This window comes from Syngnathus floridae, unplaced genomic scaffold (genome assembly GCF_059516105.1).
Source record: "Syngnathus floridae isolate MCC-2025c unplaced genomic scaffold, RoL_Sflo_1.0 HiC_scaffold_71, whole genome shotgun sequence".
NCBI classification, from domain to species: domain Eukaryota; kingdom Metazoa; phylum Chordata; class Actinopteri; order Syngnathiformes; family Syngnathidae; genus Syngnathus; species Syngnathus floridae.
In genome coordinates, this window is record NW_028284100.1 from 176,666 (window position 1) to 196,654 (window position 19,989).

Consider the following 19,989-nt stretch of genomic DNA (forward strand, 5'->3'; position numbering starts at 1 on the left):
ATGGTGTTGTTCAGTGCGGCATGGTGTTGTTCAGTGCGACATAATGTTGTTTAGTGCGGCATAATGTTGTTCAGTGCGGCATAATGTTGTTCAGTGCGGCATGCTGTTGTTCAGTGCGGCATGGTGTTGTTCAGTGCGGCATGGTGTTGTTCAGTGCAGGATGGTGTTGTTCAGTGCGGCATGGTGTTGTTTAATGCGGCATGGTGTTGTTCAGTGCGGGATGGTGTTGTTCAGTGCAGGATGGTGTCGTTCAGTGCGGCATGGTGTTGTTCAGTGCGGAATGGTGTTGTTCAGTGCGGCATGGTGTTGTTCAGTGCGGCATGGTGTTGTTCAGTGCAGGATGGTGTTGTTCAATGCGGGATCGTGTTGTTCAGTGCGGCATGGTGTTGTTCAGTGCGGCATGGTGTTGTTCAGTGCGGCATAATGTTGTTCAGTGCGGCATGGTGTTGTTCAGTGCGGCATGGTGTTGTTCAGTGCGGCATGGTGTTGTTCAGTGCGGCATGGTGTTGTTCAGTGCGGCATAATGTTGTCCAGTGCGCCATAATGTTGTTCAGTGCGGCATGGTGTTGTTTAGTGCGGGATGGTGTTGTTCAGTGCAGGATGGTGTTGTTCAGTGCGGCATGGTGTTGTTCAATGCGGCATGGTGTTGTTCAGTGCGGGATGGTGTTGTTCAGTGCGGCATGGTGTTGTTCAGTGCGGCATAATGTTGTTCAGTGCGGCATGGTGTTGTTCAGTGCGGCATGGTGTTGTTCAGTGCGGCATGGTGTTGTTCAGTGCGGCATGGTGTTGTTCAGTGCGGAATGGTGTTGTTCAGTGCGGCATGGTGTTGTTCAGTGCGGGATGGTTTTCAATGCGGGATCGTGTTGTTCAGTGCGGGGTGGTGTTGTTCAGTGCAGGATGGTGTTGTTCAGTGCAGGATGGTGTTGTTCAGTGCGGCATGGTGTTGTTCAATGCAGGATCGTGTTGTTCAGTGCAGCATAATGTTCAGTGCAGCATGGTGTTGTTCAGTGCGGCATGGTGTTGTTCAATGCGGCATGGTGTTGTTCAGTGCGGGATGGTGTTGTTCAGTGCGGCATGGTGTTTTTCAGTGCGGCATAATGTTGTTCAGTGCGGCATGGTGTTGTTCAGTGCGGCATGGTGTTGTTCAGTGCGACATAATGTTGTTCAGTGCGGCATGGTGTTGTTCAGTGCGGCATGGTGTTGTTCAGTGCGGCATGGTGTTGTTCAGTGCGGCATGGTGTTGTTCAGTGCGGCATGGTGTTGTTCAGTGCAGGATGGTGTTGTTCAGTGCAGGATGGTGTTGTTCAATGCGGCATGGTGTTGTTCAGTGCGGGATGGTGTTGTTCAGTGCGGCATGGTGTTGCTCAGTGCGGCATGGTGTTGTTCAGTGCGGCATGGTGTTGTTCAGTGCGGCATAATGTTGTTCAGTGCGCCATAATGTTGTTCAGTGCGGCATGGTGTTGTTCAGTGCGGGATGGTGTTGTTCAGTGCAGGATGGTGTTGTTCAGTGCGGCATGGTGTTGTTCAGTGCGGCATGGTGTTGTTCAGTGCAGCATAATGTTGTTCAGTGCGGCATAATGTTGTTCAGTGCGGGATGGTGTTGTTCATTGCGGCATGGTGTTGTTCAGTGCGGCATGGTGTTGTTCAGTGCGGCATGGTGTTCAGTGCGGGATGGTGTTGTTCAGTGCAGGATGGTGTTGTTCAGTGCGGCATGGTGTTGTTCAGTGCGGCATGGTGTTGTTCATTTCGGCATAATGTTGTTCAGTGCGGCATAATGTTGTTTAGTGCGGCATGGTGTTGTTCAGTGCGGGATGGTGTTGTTCAGTGCGTTATAATGTTGTTCAGTGCGGCATGGTGTTGTTCAGTGCGGCATGGTGTTGTTCAGTGCGGCATGGTGTTGTTCAGTGCGGCATAATGTTGTTCAGTGCGGCATAATGTTGTTCAGTGCGGCATGGTGTTGTTCAGTGCGGGATGGTGTTGTTTAGTGCGGGATGGTGTTGTTCAGTGCGGCATGGTGTTCAATGCGGAATGGTGTTGTTCAGTGCAGGATGGTGTTGTTCAGTGCGGCATGGTGTTGTTCAGTGCGGCATAATGTTGTTCAGTGCGGCATGGTGTTGTTCAGTGCGGCATGGTGTTGTTCAGTGCGGCATGGTGTTGTTCAGTGCGGCATAATGTTGTTCAGTGCGGCATGGTGTTGTTCAGTGCGGCATGGTGTTGTTCAGTGCGGCATAATGTTCAGTGCGGCATAATGTTGTTCAGTGCGGCATGGTGTTGTTCAGTGCGGGATGGTGTTGTTCAGTGCAGGATGGTGTTGTTCAGTGCGGGATGGTGTCTTTCAGTGCGGCATGGTGTCGTTCAGTGCGGCATGGTGTCTTTCAGTGCGGCATGGTGTCGTTCAGTGAGGCATGGTGTTGTTCAGTGCGGCATGGTGTTGTTTAGTGCGGCATGGTGTTCAGTGCGGGATGGTGTTGTTCAGTGTGGCATGGTGTTCAGTGCGGCATGGTGTTGTTCAGTGCGGTATCGTGTTGTTCAGTGCGGTATCGTGTTTCTCAGTGCGGTATCGCGTTGTTCAGTGCAGTATCGTTGTGTTGTTCGTATTGTGTTTAACACTTAGCCTCTAACACTTAGCCTCTAACACTTAGCCTCTAGCATCTAGAAGGTAAATAAATAGGAAGGAAGGACTCACCGGTGACGTCTTCGCCCACGTCCAAGCGTTGTACTTTGTATTTTCATCCTTCTGACAGTGGAAAACATAGCCAACAAACACCGTGGAACCTAAACGAATGAAAGAAAACTATCATTTGGCCACAACCAACATTCACAGATATGTACAACACAATGTGACGTGCGGGGTTGAGGTTAAAGGTTGAGTGAAGGGCCCTCGTTTTAAACTACTTTTTTGAAAAGGATTGGGAACAAGTAAGACGTATTTAATTTATTTAATGGGAAGTAGTAAGAGCTATTGAATTTAATCTATGTATTATATTCTATTGTATTGTATTCTGTTGTATTCTTTTGGATTGTATTCACACTAACCCCACTAAAACTTCAGCCCACAAAAACTCGCCTCTGGCGCCTAGCCTCTGGCACTTAGCCTCTAACACTTAGCCTTTAACACTTAGCCTTTAACACTTAGCCTTTAACACTTAGCCTAGAAGGTGAATAAATAGGGTTAAAGGTTGAGTGAAGGGACCTCGTTTTAAACTACTTTTTTGTAAAGGAGTGGGAACAAGTAAGACGTATTTAATTTATTTAATGGGAAGTAGTAAGACTTATTAAATTTATTTAATCTACTTTTCTTCCCAGGCAAAATTTGATGTGCTGCAATTCCAAATTTCCAAAGTGAATGAAGGAATGAAGTCCTTTAAATTATGATTTTGTATAAATACTAGGCATTAACACAAAATCGACGGCACAAAATGGGCAGACTTTACTTGTTTGAAAAGGACTGGTTACAAGACAGACTTTTTTAATTTATTTAATGGGAAGAAGACTTATTTAGTTTAATTGATCTATTTTTGTTCCCTGGCAAAATTCGATTTGCTGCAATTCCAAATTTCCAAAGTGAATGAAGGAAAGAAGTCGTTTAAATTATGATTTTGTTTAAATACTAGGCATAGACACAAAATCTACGGCACAAAATGGGCAGACTTTACTTGTTTGAAGAGGACTGGTTACAAGACAGACTTTTCTGATTTATTTAATGGGAAGAAGACTTATTTAGTTTATTTAATCTATTTTTGTTCCCTGGCAAAATTGGATTTGCTGAAATTGTATTTTGCCAAATCTTGCCTTGAGACCTGATAGGAAGTATTAAACGCTTAGTTAAATCAATACAAGTTGGTAATAAGAGCGAGTAATGTTGGTTGAACCGATGAATGAAGGTTGAAAGCAATTTAAATTATGACTTTGTATAAATACTAGATATTAACAGAACATCTACTGCGCGAAATGGGCAGAGTTTACTTGTTTGAGAAGGAGTGGCTTATTCAAAACTAAGATTTATTTAATCTGTTTGTTCCCAGGCAAAATTGGATGTGATGCAATTCCAAATTTCACCACATGATGGTGCCCAATTTTGACTTCATAGGACATATTAAACACTTAGCTTGTTATTATGTTCAAGGTAATCAGATTTGTTTATTATTCTAATGGCCTCTTCAAAACTATTCTGGATTACTACTTTGGATCTATTCTATATTACTTGGCAACAACATACTCTGTAACAGATTAGGCAGTATAATCATATCTGTTAACTTGAGAGTGCCCACACTCAATCTACTTATCGTGATGTGTTAAATCAATTACTGTTAGACATTATTTGTCTGATAATCTACCAAATCTTTGAATTGAAGAATTTGTGATTTAATTAATAGCTTGTTGTTATGTTAAGGGTAATCAGACTTGTATATAATTCTAATGGCCTTCTTTTGAAAACTATTCTGAATTACAACTTTGGATCTTATATTACTTTGCAACAATCTACTCCGTGACAGATTAGGCAGTATAATCACATATGTTAACTTCAGTGCCCACACTGTATTTATTTATGGTTATTTGTTAAATCAAGTACTGTTAGACATGAAATAGGAAGTGTTTAACATAAATGTTATGGCTACTCACCATTGTAGCTCGCTCCTGGTCAATGATACGAGCCTCTTCTTGCAGTGGAAAACTTGCAGCCAACAAACACCGTGGAACCTAAAGGAATGAAATTAAACATTAACATTTCGCCTCGACCAATTTTCACACGTACAACGCAACGCGGCTACACTTCTGCTATTACAAACGTAAATCTCCTTAAACACATTGAGTGTTACTTACCGTGTACGCTCTAGACGGTCCAGTTGCAAGCAGAAAATAAAGATATTTCTGTTGATAATCGTCGCTGCTCAGTGGCTCACGGCCATCGCGCCAACAGATTTGAATTTTGGCGGAGGTTCGGGCAATTACGTCATATCCACGGCACATGACTGCGACGTAATACCCGCTTATCTGAAACGGCAGTTAAAAGTAGAGTTACATCAAGTTTTCTTGGAACCTAAACGAATGAAAGAAAACTATCATTTGGCCACAACCAACATTCACAGATACAACACAACGTGCGGGGTTGGGGTTAAAGATTGAGTGAAGGGCCCTCGTTTTAAACTACTGTTTTGAAAAGGAGTGGGAACAAGTAAGACGTATTTAATTTATTTAATGGCAAGTAGTAAGACTTATTAAATTTATTTAATCTACTTTTCTTCCCAGGCAAAATTTGATGTGCTGCAATTCCAAATTTCCAAAGTGAATGAAGGAATGAAGTCCTTTAAATTATGATTTTGTATAAATACTAGGCATTAACACAAAATCGACGGCACAAAATGGGCAGACTTTACTTGTTTGAAAAGGACTGGTTACAAGACAGACTTTTTTAATTTATTTAATGGGAAGAAGACTTATTTAGTTTAATTGATCTATTTTTGTTCCCTGCCAAAATTCGATTTGCTGCAATTCCAAATTTCCAAAGTGAATGAAGGAAAGAAGTCGTTTAAATTATGATTTTGTTTAAATACTAGGCATAGACACAAAATCTACGGCACAAAATGGGCAGACTTTACTTGTTTGAAGAGGACTGGTTACAAGACAGACTTTTCTGATTTATTTAATGGGAAGAGGACTTATTTAGTTTATTTAATCTATTTTTGTTCCCTGGCAAAATTGGATTTGCTGAAATTGTATTTTGCCAAATCTCGATTTGAGACCTGATAGGAAGTATTAAACGCTTAGTTAAATCAATACAAGTTGGTAATAAGAGCGAGTAATGTTGGTTGAACCGATGAATGAAGGTTGAAAGCAATTTAAATTATGACTTTGTATAAATACTAGATATTAACAGAACATCTACTGCGCAAAATGGGCAGAGTTTACTTGTTTGAGAAGGAGTGGCTTATTCAAAACTAAGATTTATGTAATCTGTTTGTTCCCAGGCAAAATTGGATGTGATGCAATTCCAAATTTCACCACATGATGGTGCCCAATTTTGACTTCATAGGACATATTAAACACTTAGCTTGTTATTATGTTCAAGGTAATCAGATTTGTTTATCATTCTAATGGCCTCTTCAAAACTATTCTGGATTACTACTTTGGATCTATTCTACATTACTCGGCAACAACATACTCTGTAACAGATTAGGCAGTATAATCACATATGTTAACTTGAGAGTGCCCACACTCAATCTACTTATCGTGATGTGTTAAATCAATTACTGTTAGACATTATTTGTCTGATAATCTACCAAATCTTTGAATTGAAGAATTTGTGATTTAATTAATAGCTTGTTCAGGGTAATCAGACTTGTATATAATTCTAATGGCCTTCTTTTGAAAACTATTCTGAATTACAACTTTGGATCTTATATTACTTTGCAACAATCTACTCCGTGACAGATTAGGCAGTATAATCACATATGTTAACTTCAGTGCCCACACTGTATTTATTTATGGTTATTTGTTAAATCAAGTACTGTTAGACATGAAATAGGAAGTGTTTAACATAAATGTTATGGCTACTCACCATTGTAGCTCGCTCCTGGTCAATGATACGAGCCTCTTCTTGCAGTGGAAAACTTGCAGCCAACAAACACCGTGGAACCTAAAGGAATGAAATTAAACATTAACATTTCGCCTCGACCAATTTTCACACGTACAACGCAACGCGGCTACACTTCTGCTATTACAAACGTAAATCTCCTTTAACACAATGAGTGTTACTTACCGTGTACGCTCTAGACGGTCCAGTTGCAAGCAGAAAATAAAGATATTTCTGTTGATAATCGTCGCTGCTCAGTGGCTCACGGCCATCGCGCCAACAGATTTGAATTTTGGCGGAGGTTCGGGCAATTACGTCATATCCGCGGCATTTGACTGCGACGTAATACCCGCTTATCTGAAACGGCAGTTAAAAGTAGAGTTACATCAAGTTTTCTTGGAACCTAAACGAATGAAAGAAAACTATCATTTGGCCACAACCAACATTCACAGATACAACACAACGTGCTGGGTTGAGGTTAAAGATTGAGTGAAGGGCCCTCGTTTTAAACTACTGTTTTGAAAAGGAGTGGGAACAAGTAAGACGTATTTAATTTATTTAATGGGAAGTAGTAAGACTTATTAAATTTATTTAATCTACTTTTCTTCCCAGGCAAAATTTGATGTGCTGCAATTCCAAATTTCCAAAGTGAATGAAGGAATGAAGTCCTTTAAATTATGATTTTGTATAAATACTAGGCATTAACACAAAATCGACGGCACAAAATGGGCAGACTTTACTTGTTTGAAAAGGACTGGTTACAAGACAGACTTTTTTAATTTATTTAATGGGAAGAAGACTTATTTAGTTTAATTGATCTATTTTTGTTCCCTGCCAAAATTCGATTTGCTGCAATTCCAAATTTCCAAAGTGAATGAAGGAAAGAAGTCGTTTAAATTATGATTTTGTTTAAATACTAGGCATAGACACAAAATCTACGGCACAAAATGGGCAGACTTTACTTGTTTGAAGAGGACTGGTTACAAGACAGACTTTTCTGATTTATTTAATGGGAAGAGGACTTATTTAGTTTATTTAATCTATTTTTGTTCCCTGGCAAAATTGGATTTGCTGAAATTGTATTTTGCCAAATCTCGATTTGAGACCTGATAGGAAGTATTAAACGCTTAGTTAAATCAATACAAGTTGGTAATAAGAGCGAGTAATGTTGGTTGAACCGATGAATGAAGGTTGAAAGCAATTTAAATTATGACTTTGTATAAATACTAGATATTAACAGAACATCTACTGCGCAAAATGGGCAGAGTTTACTTGTTTGAGAAGGAGTGGCTTATTCAAAACTAAGATTTATGTAATCTGTTTGTTCCCAGGCAAAATTGGATGTGATGCAATTCCAAATTTCACCACATGATGGTGCCCAATTTTGACTTCATAGGACATATTAAACACTTAGCTTGTTATTATGTTCAAGGTAATCAGATTTGTTTATCATTCTAATGGCCTCTTCAAAACTATTCTGGATTACTACTTTGGATCTATTCTACATTACTTGGCAACAACATACTCTGTAACAGATTAGGCAGTATAATCACATATGTTAACTTGAGAGTGCCCACACTCAATCTACTTATCGTGATGTGTTAAATCAATTACTGTTAGACATTATTTGTCTGATAATCTACCAAATCTTTGAATTGAAGAATTTGTGATTTAATTAATAGCTTGTTCAGGGTAATCAGACTTGTATATAATTCTAATGGCCTTCTTTTGAAAACTATTCTGAATTACAACTTTGGATCTTATATTACTTTGCAACAATCTACTCGGTGACAGATTAGGCAGTATAATCACATATGTTAACTTCAGTGCCCACACTGTATTTATTTATGGTTATTTGTTAAATCAAGTACTGTTAGACATGAAATAGGAAGTGTTTAACATAAATGTTATGGCTACTCACCATTGTAGCTCGCTCCTGGTCAATGATATGAGCCTCTTCTTGCAGTGGAAAACTTGCAGCCAACAAACACCGTGGAACCTAAAGGAATGAAATTAAACATTAACATTTCGCCCGGACCAACATTCACACGTACAACGCAACGCGGCTACACTTCTGCTATTACAAACGTAAATCTCCTTAAACACAACGAGTGTTACTTACCGTGTACGCTCTAGGCAAAATTGGATGTGATGCAATTCCAAATCTATCTGAAACGGCAGTTAAAAGTAGAGTTACATCAAGTTTTTTTTTTTAATCAACACAATCATTTACAACCGTTGACCAGAAAGAATCGTCGAAATTCGACGTCCCCCACAAACGCCACGCTCACTCGCTTTTCAGGGCAACAAAAGTACTTCTTTTTAAAAACGATGAGTTGTACTTACCGTGTACGCTCTGGACGGTCCAGTTGCAAGCAGAAAATAAAAATATTTCTCTTGTTAGTCGTATGTTACCATCCGCTGTGTCTTTGTCAACATCGCCGCCATTTTCCTACTTCCTGCTGCGAGCCACGCCCACGGATTTAAATTTGGGCGGAAGCTCTTTCCATTGGCGTCGTTTTCGCGTATAGCAAATCCGATTGGTTGGGAAGGGGGCACGGTTATGCAGCCGAGGAGTCCTGTGATCGGTGGGATGTAAAGTAGGCGTCGACGTCACGTCCGCGTCACGTGACCACGACGTGGCAGACGTCAAATAGCAACCGCTGTTTTGTTTAGTAGACTTACAGTTGTTATGCATTGACATAATGGCGCACACACCAAATAGATTTAAATAAATTAAATAATTCTTCTGCCCACTCTCTTTTAAACAAGTTAACTCTCCCCGCGGATTTGAATTCCGGCGAAAGTTACGCCCATCGACGTCACGTATGTCACGTGACCACGACGTGGCAGATGTCATATAGCAACCGCTGTTTTGTTTAGTAGATTTACAGTTGTTATGCATTGGCATAATGGTGTGCACTCAAAATAGATTTAAATAAATTAAATATTTCTTCTGCCTACTCCCTTTTAAACAAGTTAACTCTGCCCACGTCCATTGACGTCTTGTCTGCGTCACGTGACCACGACGTAGCGACGTCATATAGTAACCGCTGTTTTGACCAGTAGACTTAGTTATTATGCGTTGACATAATGGCGCACTGGTTAGCATGGCCACCTCTTAAGCATGATGATGCGGGTTCGACGCCTGATCAATGTTAGCATGGAGTGAGCTGAAGTGCATGGCGCTGAAGATTTGAATCTTTGAAATGCGCTGAGGTCTGACATATCAGGCAGAATGGTTTGCCATCACGTTCAACAAAAAATAGAAACTTTCCCACTCTGATTAAAACGTCCTGTGTTCATCTACGTATTTTCGTTTTGCTGTGCATCTTTTCCCTGCCATTTCGAGAGCCCAATTGACACTCATAGTTTAAAGAAATGTGTTTGCCCATCCTACTTTGTGGAATTTCACCACATGCGCTTTTGACCAAAATACCAAATTGAACTCAAGTGAAGCCAACACGCACAACCCCCCCCCACACACACACACACACACACACACACACAAATGTTGATATGAACATAAAAGAGCCGCATGCGGTTCGGGAGTTGCGGCTTGGCCAAACCTGTACTATACAACTTTATTTGTATAAAATTTTCACAACAGCTGTCACACAAACAAAGCGGGAAAAACCGAAGACGTGCGTGTTCCGCCCACGCTGGATTTATTTGCACCTTTGAAAAGACACCGTATTGCCGCAGATGTGGCAAAGAGTACTTTTGGGCATCTGAGACGGAAGGATGTCCAAAGCATCACGTCACCTGCTCTGGTAGGCATGGTGGTGGGACGTTGAGGTCAACCGCTTTGGGGTTGGCTGACTCTTTGATCGCAGGATGCCACACACTTGAAGACAGAAGCAGAAAAGCAGAGCTAAATGCAAAATGTACTCACCGGTGACTCCAATTTTTTTCCCCCCTGAAGAAACAGCTGGACGGGTGGCCCCGGCTGGCCAGTGGGACTCTTGTTATTCTGACCCTTTTTAGTGCGCGTTTGGGGCAACAACCGTTTTTTGTGGCGCTCTCTTCTGGTTCAAAAGTGCCCTGCATGTGAATTTGCTTTTCCTGCCTTCTGATTGGATGAGCGCCGGTGTGACGCGGTGCCTCTGTCACCGTGGCGGGGGGTATACGTTGGCATCGGAGCGTCTGCCAACGTCTGAGACCGGCTGGCAGTGTATCGGAGGTGTCGAGTGCGGTGCCGCTGGAGCTCACTCACCAGCTGGTGTTAGGGCCACAGAATGAAGGCCAAGGAGAAGAATAGAAAGAGAAACAGAAACTTCTCCTCCAATTGTTTGATTTGTCTCTTCTGAGCTTCGATGAATTCTTTCAGCTCTTTGTTCCTCTAGGACGGACAAATGGAAAGTGGCATTCAAAAGCCAGTAAGCGTGCAAGTAAGTGCCGGGCTGGCTTTGGGCCCTTACCTGTTGCGCGCTGTGCAGCAGATCCATTCTCTCTTGGAGGATGCAAGCGTCGCGCTCCCTCAACTCGCACATCAGGGCTCGCTTCCATTGGTCCACGGCGCTCCTAAGCTCTTCTCTCTGATCCGCCGTCAGCACGTCATTCACGCCAGCGTGGCTGGCTTTTTCGCCGTCCGTGGCGGGGCAGTCCCGCTGCGGTAGCGCCTCGTACAACATGGCCTCCAGCTCCAGGATCCTCTGGGCCGCAATCCTCGTCCATCAGTGGTCCGGCGGGAGATTTGAGGGCGGCTTACCTTATGAGCCTGGTCCATGGAACACTTCCTGAAGTCCAACTCTTCATCCAGGTAGCCCTTCTGCTTGCAGAACATATCCTAGCACAGCTCAAGGTCAGAATTGTTGGGGCACATTGCCGGAGTTCCCCTTGGCTGATGTCGCGTGTCTGTCTACCTTCTCACTTTCAATGTCCAACATCTTCTGTTGAAGTGCTGACTTGGTCACTTTGATGTATTCTAACCACTGAGGAAAGGCTGCTGTCACATAAGCAGAATGCGAGAGCGTGCGTGGACGTGCGCGTTACCTTCTCGGCTAGGGTGAGAAGGGTCCTGGCGTGAATCACGACCACCTGCTCCTCGTTGGTGAGATTCTGCAAGAGCCCAAAGGCACAGCGTCAACAAGCTTCTTTCAGCGCAAAGCCTTCCAAAAGTCACATTTGAGCCGCCGAGTCTCGTGGAGTGCGAACATAAGGAGTTCGACATACACTTACGGCGTTATAGCCCAGGATGTCCAGCTTCTTCATCAGATCACTGATGACGATGTCCGGGGGAAAGGCGCAAGGAGCAATGTAAGGTGTTCTGGGACCTCGGGTTAAGGTTAGGGTTGCGAGGGACGCCTTACGTACGCTCACGCCCTCGGCCTCGCAGTAGATCTGCAAAGGGCTGAGGCCGTCTGGGAAACGGACTTGCAGAAACTTCAAGACGGGGGAGCGCCACTCCCTCTCCTGAAAGGCAGAGGCATGCATCCGTCCGTCCGTCCGTCCGTCCGTCCGTCCGTCACATCTCTGGCCTCAACACGCTTGTGCGAGTCTTCCCACCTCCAGCTCCAGGATGCGGAACTCAAGCAGTTCGTTTTGGTCTCGGATATCCTGGATGTGCTCTTTCAGACGCGCTTCTTCCGCCTCCATCCGCCTGACCTGAAAAGACAGTCAGACCTCATCTGCGGGGCTTCCCGACAGGTGTGACGCCAAGCGACTCCGCCCAGCGCCTTTCTTTCCGTCACCTTTTCGGCCAACTGCTGATTGCTCTGACGCAGCAGCTGCTTCTCCTCCACCCACTTGACATTCTAGAAGAGACAAACGCGTGGACAGCTTTGGAATGTTGTGTCATTTTCATCCACAAATTCTTTGGTTGACTGGAAAATGACATTTGCTTTTCTCCGCATTTTCCCAGCCACGTTCGGGGGGGGGGGGGGGGGGGGTTGGTCCAGTAATGCCAGACGGATGAGTGACTGAAGAATGTAGCTATTTTGTCTGAGAAAAAGGTGTGCTCATTGATGAGCTTACCTGTCCTTGTTGCTTCAGCGCTGACTCCAGATCTGCTACTCTGCTTTGATAGTGACCCATTTCTACCATCAGCTTTTCTCTGGTCTGAAAGGAGGAGGAGGGAGGCTCCTCCTCCTCCTTTCAGACCAGAGAACACCCGAGGCTGGGTGAGAACGGGGAGGCTGCGACCCGGCCGGGGGTTGCGGGAAGGGGCGCCACCTTGATCTCCTTCTCGGCGTCGTAGTCCCCTTTCGCTGGTCTGGGCTAGCAGAGCGTAGGCTCGTTGCAGCGCTTGATATTCTTGCGTCAGCTGGCGGTAGCGAAGCTCCGCCTCTTCATGCACACACCAATGCAACACAGCACTAGTACCAGAATCAGTCAGACCGGCGACAAACCACCCGCGACGCAAAGACGAGTCCGATTCCAGGCTGAAGAGGAATGTTTGGTGCCAATACGCTGGCAGAAATGGCGGGCTACCTCTTCGGGTTCCGTGTCGGGGGTTCTGTCGGTGTGAAAAGACAAGGACGATCCGTCCGAGTCCACCAACACGTCTTCGTCGTAGCCGTAAAATGTTTCGATGACCTGCGGGCGCGGAAGCAAACATCTCTCTGAACAAACTGAAGCGACACCTCACGATGAATCGACGAGAGGAACGATAGCGAGAAAAAGGCCATTTCATCTTGCGCAACACCAAGCAGCCGCAAACAAACAGACTCACCTTGCAGGACCTCACGCTTTGTTCCTCCTCAGAGATTCTCGACGTCGGTATCGTAGCAGCAAATCTCTCTCCTGTCGACACAAATAATCCGCCTTTGAGATTCTTTGGATGCAAAGGGAACGAACGGCTCCGGCGCAGAAACAAACGCGACTCACAATGACATTTCTGACATGAGCTCCTGTCTCCAGAGCCTGAAAAACACGTCACCGGCGATGATTGGAGGGACGCTCGTCTTTTCCAAAAGTGACAACTACAGGGTGTGTCAGGGTTTTCCAGATTATCTTTATCGTATCATTGTGTTGCTTTGACTTTGACTGCGACCTGTAATAAATAATATTATTTATCCCTTATTTATCCCTATCGCTTATCCCTTCCTACACAAAGTCGTAAAACACCCCTTGCTATGTTTTGACTAGAGGTCAAGGGCTTCCTCTATTCAATCCACTCTTACACCCACCCTGTTTCTCTTAATTAAAATGCTCGTGCAGGAGCCGAGAGTCAGACTTCATTCGTACAACGGATGGACTCTCCACCTGCAGGTGTCCAAAAGAACTTACTTGTCTCCCGTGTGGTTCTTGCAAAATAAGTTGGAGCGAGCGCAACTCTAACAGGGTGCATTTTGCCACTAGCTGCCTACGGACAATGACGTCGCGCTCGCGGCTCATGGTTGACGGGCTGAGCAGCCGGGCAAGTCCGTCGTTTTCAGCGCACAGCGAGTGGCAAAGGCGCTGACAAAACGGGAGCTTTGAGCTGCTGAAAACGGCAAAACAAGTCTAAAGCGTGTTCAAACGCGTGCGCACAATGCTCCTGCTTGAAAGGTCGGAATTTAAGGGGCCAATTTTTTGGATGGCGGCCGCCGGCCAAGCTTTGGACGGAAAAGGTTTCCTGGCGACAGCGAGCGAGCGCGGCGCTGCCGTACGTGCACCGAGTCGCCTGCCTGAAGACCTTGGACAAGTCGTCGATGATGTGCCGCTGCTCCACAACTTGAAGGAACTCCATTTCACCGTCCTGCTGGCCGCAACCGCGGTCCAGGTCATTGAGCGAACTAGGCCTTCTCTGTGGAACACAAATGCAGTGGACTCTGTTGGCACGCCGCCGTTGTCCGCGTCGACTTACCAAGCTTGCCATCTCCTCGTTCTCCTGGGTGACAAAGCGCACTTTGTTTTCAAGGCGACACAGCACCAGCGAGAGTTCTTCATTCTTCCTGCTCAGGCGTTTGTTTTTGTACAGGAGTGGCAGAAACTGGCTTTCTGTTTCTCTCAGTCGCTTTAGCTGCAAGCATGAAGTGCGGGATGTGAAAGACGCACAACACGCGGGCCAGAACGTATCCATTCCTTTTGCATCGGTTTGAACGGAATCGTGGCTTTGGCTCCCAATAAAAGACATCTACCAGGCAACCGACTCGCCGCGCCGCTCAACTAATAAGCAAGCGCAATGGGTGCCTCGCTGGATGGCGCGCATCAAACGTAGCGCAAACCTTCAAGCGTGCCGTCAATAAATTACCAGTTCATTGCGCTCTTCAGAAAGCAGGGCGTTTCGATCCTCCAGTTTCCTGATGACTGCGCTGAGCTCAGCGATTTTCAGATGAAACCGTCGCGTGTCCCGATCCTCCTGAGACTGAAAACGCCCCGCAACACACACACACAAGCACTCGTTCAAAGTTCAAAACTGTTTTTGTGCTACCTTCCTCCAGCAACGAACTAAGTCATGCGTACTGCAAGTGTGTGATGAGGTGGCTTACGCAATGAAGAGGATTGCTAGTAGCGGCGTTGACCCCACTTCCAGGGTAGTTTAGGCCCGCCCTTTGGGAATCCCTCAGGGCAGCGATCTGCTGCTCGGCAGCCTGAGTCTGCAGCTGAAGGCGGTGGACGTGGCCGGCCCCAGGGCTTCATCCAAAACACTAACCGCTCTGTCTTTCAGCTTGATCTCATCCGTCTGGATGTACAAACGGGGAGCGCTCAGGCAGGCGGGCAAACTCATTTGCCAGAATTGTGACAAAAACAAAGAGAGCAACCGGCCAATTTTTTTCTGGAATCGACTAGAACACCTTTGCTGTGACAAAAGCGAAGCGAGCAACCGGACATTTTCTTCTTGTGAAATAGAATAGAATAGAATGCCTTAGGTGTCATTGCACTGCAGGTATACAACGAAATTGGGAACATAGCCACGCACCGCGCATCTGATCAGTCCTACCAGTCGGCGGATCTCCCTCTCGCAGTCTCTCTTGGTTCGGCTCAGCTCCTCCCGATGCTGGTGATGAGCCGATCGGAGCTCGGCCGCTCGGGACTGCCAGGCCTGCTGGGCCGCTGCCAGGGCTTCTTCCGCGCTCCTGGTGGAGGCGACACCGCTCGGTCTCCCGACACCGCCGCGTCTCCTCCACCTCCGCCAGCAAAGCGCCCCCCCTCCTCACCTGAGCAGACATTGCGCCACACCGGGCCGTTGAGACCGCAACGGAGCGCCGCGACGCTTACTGGGGACAAGCTACACAATACGGTAGCGGCCGCATCGAAGCCCGACGTGGCGTGCGGATAGTCAGACACGGATAGAGCGGATCACCTTGTCCATGGAGCCGTCCCTCAGGCTGAGGACCAAGGCATTCAGTCGCTGGATCTCTCCATCTTTGATTTTGATCACTCTCATCAGCTCCATTTCATGCTGCCGCAGTAATGTCTCCCTGGTAATGGCTAACTCTTTCTGCTTCTCCTCATGGAGTTTGCTTTTGAGTTCCGTCATGGCGGCGGTGGCACGGTGGTGCTCCGCCCGCAGGTCCTGACTTCTCTCTCTCTCCAGACAGCTGACCTGACATGACTTAGACTTAGACAAACTTTATTGTCATCTTGTCTGCACATGGTGCATACAAAACGAAATTCCGTTGCATACGTCTTACAACAAAGTAGTGATATTGCAGTTGAATAGAAGTAACATATCCTATGAAAATATATATATATACATATATACTATATATATATATATATATATTAAAAATAAGTATAAAGTGCAGCAGTGATAATTATGCAATAGTGCAAGTAGGCAAAACAGTATTCAAGAGTGTGCAGAGGAATGCTAAACCATGTATTAAACTTCTATTTAAAGGGTTTATACAAGTTCAGTAAAGTTGGTAGTGCGAGATAGTGCAAGATAGAGGTCCGTAGTGTCATAAAGTACAGTTCTGTGAATGTGTGATGCAGAGTTCAGTTTAGAGCTCAACAGTTCTAGTGTTCAACAGTCTGATGACAGCAGGGAAAAAGCTGTTGCAGAACCTGGTGGACCTGCAGCGGATGCTGCAAACCTCTTCCCAGAGGGCAGCAGGGAGAACAGTCCATGGTGGGGGTGTGATGGGTCATTGATGATGTTACGGGCACGGGACATGCAGCGCTGAGATGAAATGTCCTGAATGGAGGGAAGAGGAGCCCCTATGATCCTCTCTGCTGTCCTCACCACTCTCCTCACGTTCTTCCAATCGGAGGCGGTGCAGCCTCCACACCACACAGAGAGACAGCTTGTCAGAATGCTCTCTATGGTGCTCCTGTAGAACGTCCTCATGATGGGTGGGGGCAGGTGGGCTCTCCTCATCCTCCGCAGGAAGTACAAGCGCTTCTGTGCCCTCTTGACCAGTGCCGTAGTGTTCATAGTCCAGGTGAGGTCTTCTGTGATGTGGACCCCCAGGAATTTGGTGGTGCTGACCACCTCCACAGCTGAGCTGTTGATGATCAGTGGAGCGTGGTGAGGCTGTTTTTTCCTGAAGTCGACGATGATCTCCTTCATCTTCTCCTCATTCAGGATCAGGCTGTTTTCTCTGCACCAGCCCACCAGCTGCTCCACCTCCTCTCTGTAGTCCAGGTCGTTGTTGTCTCTGATGAGCCCCACCACCGTTGTGTCGTCTGCTGACTTCACGATGTGATTGGTGGTGAACCTGAGGACGCAGTCGTGTGTCATCAGGGTGCACAGCAGGGGGCTCAGGACGCAGCCCTGAAGGGAGCCTGTGCTGAGGGTGATGACATCAGAGGTGTTCTGTCCGACCCGGACTGACTGAGGTCTGTTGGTGAGGAAGTCTAGCAGCCAGTTGCGAAGGGGGGTGTTGAAGCCCAGGTGTTCCAATTTTCCTACCAGATGCTGTGGGATGATGGTGTTAAACGCTGAGCTGAAGTCCAGGAACAGCCTCCGCACATGGGTGTTCTTCTCCTCCAGGTGAGCCAGGCTCAGGTGAAGAACGGAGGAGATGGCGTCCTGAGTGGAGCGGTTTTGCCGGTCGGCAAACTGGAACGGGTCAAATAATAGGGGGAGTCTGGAAACGATGTGACCTTTAAGCAGCCTTTCGAAGCACTTCATCATAACCGGAGTCAGTGCAACAGGCCGGTAATCATTAAATGAGGTGATTTGAGGTTTCTTCGGCACCGGAATGATGGAGGCAGTCTTAAAGCACGCCGGCACTGTGGCTTGGCCCAGCGAGGTGTTAAAAATGTCTGTGATGACCCCAGCCAGATGACTTGCACATTCCCTGAACACACACCCAGGAATGTTGTCGGGGCCAGGGGCCTTACAGGGGTTGACTCTCCTCAGGGTCTTCAACACATCGGCGGAGTCAAGGCAGAGTACCTCCTCTTCCTGATGGGGGACAGTTTTAACTGCTGGAGTGCCGTTTAGTGCCTCGAACCTCCCAAAGAAGTTATTTAGACCATTTAGAAAGTCAGCATCAACTACACCCACCGGGGGGGGGGGGAGGGTGAGTTGTAGTCTGTAATCGCCCGTATGCCTTGCCACATACTCCTGATGTTTTTGACGTCGTGGAAACGATCCTGAAATTTTCGACTGCGGTCTCGCTTCGCTATCCTGATGGCACGGTTCAAGTTGGCTCTCGCTGTCCTCAGTGTCTCCTTGTCGCCAGACTTGAAGGCAGAGTTCCGCGCTCGTAGCGTTTGACGTACCTCCTCAGTCATCCAGGGTCGTTGGTTGCCCCGGGTGATGATATTCTTAGTGGTGCTGACGTCCTCGGTGCATTTGTTGATGTAGGCTGACACAGTCATGGCACACGCATGTCTAATCTACATCGGGAAAACTGGGAGGGAGGGAGGCAGGCAGGGAGGCAGGCAGGGAGGCAGGCAGGGAGGCAGGCAGTGTCTGTCTGTTGAGGTTTTCACCTTGTTCTTCTCCTGCTGAAGTTCTAACTGGACGTCCGTTCGCTCCGCCTTGGCCCGCCCTGCCGGAGCTCGTTTGGACATCTCTTACTCGAGTCTCGCCCGGTCGTCAGTCAGAGATCACAACATTTGTACCTGGAGAGCACAAACGCAGCGCTGTTTTCCACTGGCTTCGAACTCAACTTCAATCGGTACCGTAACTTACAACATCATAAACATAGAACTAGCTTGACTTATTCATTGAATAAATGCATTTGGTTCTTCAAAACTGCATCACGCAACATAGCGTGACCGAGACGGCCGTTATCCACCTGCGTGAAGTTATTTGGTGAAATGAATGAGATGTTTAAGACACCATCGTTCTGTCTCTATGTAGATGAAGGTAAATAATCGATTGCTGAAGGTCCAAAGGTGTTGTGATAAACAAATAAACATATTAGTGATTAGTGACATATTTGTGATAAACATATTAGGCAGGATAATCACATATGTTAACGTGACTGCCCACACTGTATTTATTTATGGTTATTTGTTAAATCGAGTACTGTTAGACATGAAATAGGAAGTGTTTAACATAAATGGAAGACGAAAGGGGTACTCACCATTGTAGCTCCTGCTGGTCAATGATACGAGCCTCTTCTTGCAGTGGAAAACATACAGCCAACAAACACCGTGGAACCTAAAGGAATGAAATTAAACATTAACATTTAGCCTCAACCAACATTCACAGATACAACGCAACGCAAACTACACAAACGTAAATCTTTTTAAACACAATGAGTTGTACTTACCGTGTACGCTCTAGACGGTCCACTTGCAAGCGGAAAATAAAGATATTTCTGTTGATAATCGTCGTGTTTGTATCCGGTGTCTCGCTCAAGGCCATTGCGCCCACAGATTTGAATTTTGGCGAGAGTTCAGCCTATTGACGTCATTTCCGCGGTGTAATACCCGCATATCTGAAACGGCAAAGTTAAGAGTAGAGTTAAATAAAGTTTTTAGTCAACGCAATAATTTACAACCGTTGACCAGTCGAAATAATCGTCGAAATTTGGCGTCTGTGGCTGGAAGCAGACGCCGAGTTCGACATTCCTCCCAAACGCCACACTCCCTTGCTTTTCAGGGCTAAAAAAAAACAGTTGTAATTACCTTGTACGCTCTAGACGGTCAAGTTGCAAGCTGAAAACAAAAATATTTGCCTTGTTAGTCATCGTGTTACTAACAGCTGTGTCTTGTTTGCCAGAACTGCCGCTTTCCTACTTCCTGTTGCAAGCCACGCCCACGGATTATAATTTTGCCGTGAGTTCCGCCTATTGACGTCATGTCCACGTCACATGACTGCGACGTAATATTATCTAAAACTGTTTGTGCGGTATTGTGTTGTTCTGTGCGGTATTGTGTTATTCTGTGCGGCGTCGTGTTGTTCTGTGCGGCGTCGTGTTGTTCAGTGCGACGTCGTGTTGTTCAGTGCGGCAAGGTGTTGTTCAGTGCGGCATGGTGTTGTTCAGTGCGGCATGGTGTTGTTCAGTGCGGCATAATGTTGTTCAGTGCGGCATAATGTTGTTCAGTGCGGCATGGTGTTGTTCAGTGCGGCATGGTGTTGTTCA

At 46.0% G+C, this 19,989-nt stretch overlaps 1 protein-coding gene and 2 long non-coding RNA genes across 9 annotated transcripts in view; all 3 read right to left on the reverse strand.

The window, feature by feature from the left end:
* Window positions 1-11,098, reverse strand: part of LOC148377979 (uncharacterized) — a 69,315-nt gene extending 58,217 nt beyond the window's left edge. For 3 of the 6 annotated variants that reach the window (XM_088368067.1, XM_088368068.1, XM_088368069.1), the window contains exons 1-10: window positions 10,996-11,098; window positions 10,791-10,916; window positions 10,340-10,421; window positions 8,697-8,739; window positions 8,496-8,573; window positions 6,761-6,931; window positions 6,560-6,637; window positions 4,825-4,995; window positions 4,624-4,701; window positions 2,687-2,775 (exon numbers count right to left, since the gene is read on the reverse strand). In XM_088368067.1, the coding sequence (XP_088224193.1) occupies window positions 2,687-2,775; window positions 4,624-4,701; window positions 4,825-4,995; window positions 6,560-6,637; window positions 6,761-6,931; window positions 8,496-8,573; window positions 8,697-8,739; window positions 10,340-10,421; window positions 10,791-10,916; window positions 10,996-11,083 (1,004 nt within the window). In that variant the 5' untranslated portion in view covers window positions 11,084-11,098. Of the gene's footprint in view, window positions 1-2,686; window positions 2,776-4,623; window positions 4,702-4,824; window positions 4,996-6,559; window positions 6,638-6,760; window positions 6,932-8,495; window positions 8,574-8,696; window positions 8,744-10,339; window positions 10,422-10,790; window positions 10,917-10,995 lie in introns of those variants that run through there. The other 3 variants (XM_088368070.1, XM_088368071.1, XM_088368072.1) reach the window with 3 other exon arrangements.
* A 1,611-nt stretch (window positions 11,099-12,709) lies between these two features.
* Window positions 12,710-13,674, reverse strand: LOC148377983 (uncharacterized). The gene is made up of 3 exons (XR_015856283.1): window positions 13,403-13,674; window positions 13,248-13,318; window positions 12,710-13,111 (listed from the first exon to the last, which is right to left on the reverse strand). It is a non-coding gene; the product is annotated as an uncharacterized LOC148377983 (long non-coding RNA).
* Window positions 13,675-17,297: 3,623 nt separating this feature from the next.
* On the reverse strand, window positions 17,298-19,562 carry LOC148377984 (uncharacterized). 2 transcript variants are annotated; one of them, XR_015856276.1, is made up of 4 exons: window positions 19,532-19,562; window positions 19,174-19,341; window positions 18,985-19,061; window positions 17,298-18,517 (listed from the first exon to the last, which is right to left on the reverse strand). It is a non-coding gene; the product is annotated as an uncharacterized LOC148377984 (long non-coding RNA). The 2 variants fall into 2 exon arrangements; XR_015856275.1 differs by having other exon boundaries at window positions 19,174-19,556.
* Between the last annotated feature and the right edge of the window lie 427 nt (window positions 19,563-19,989).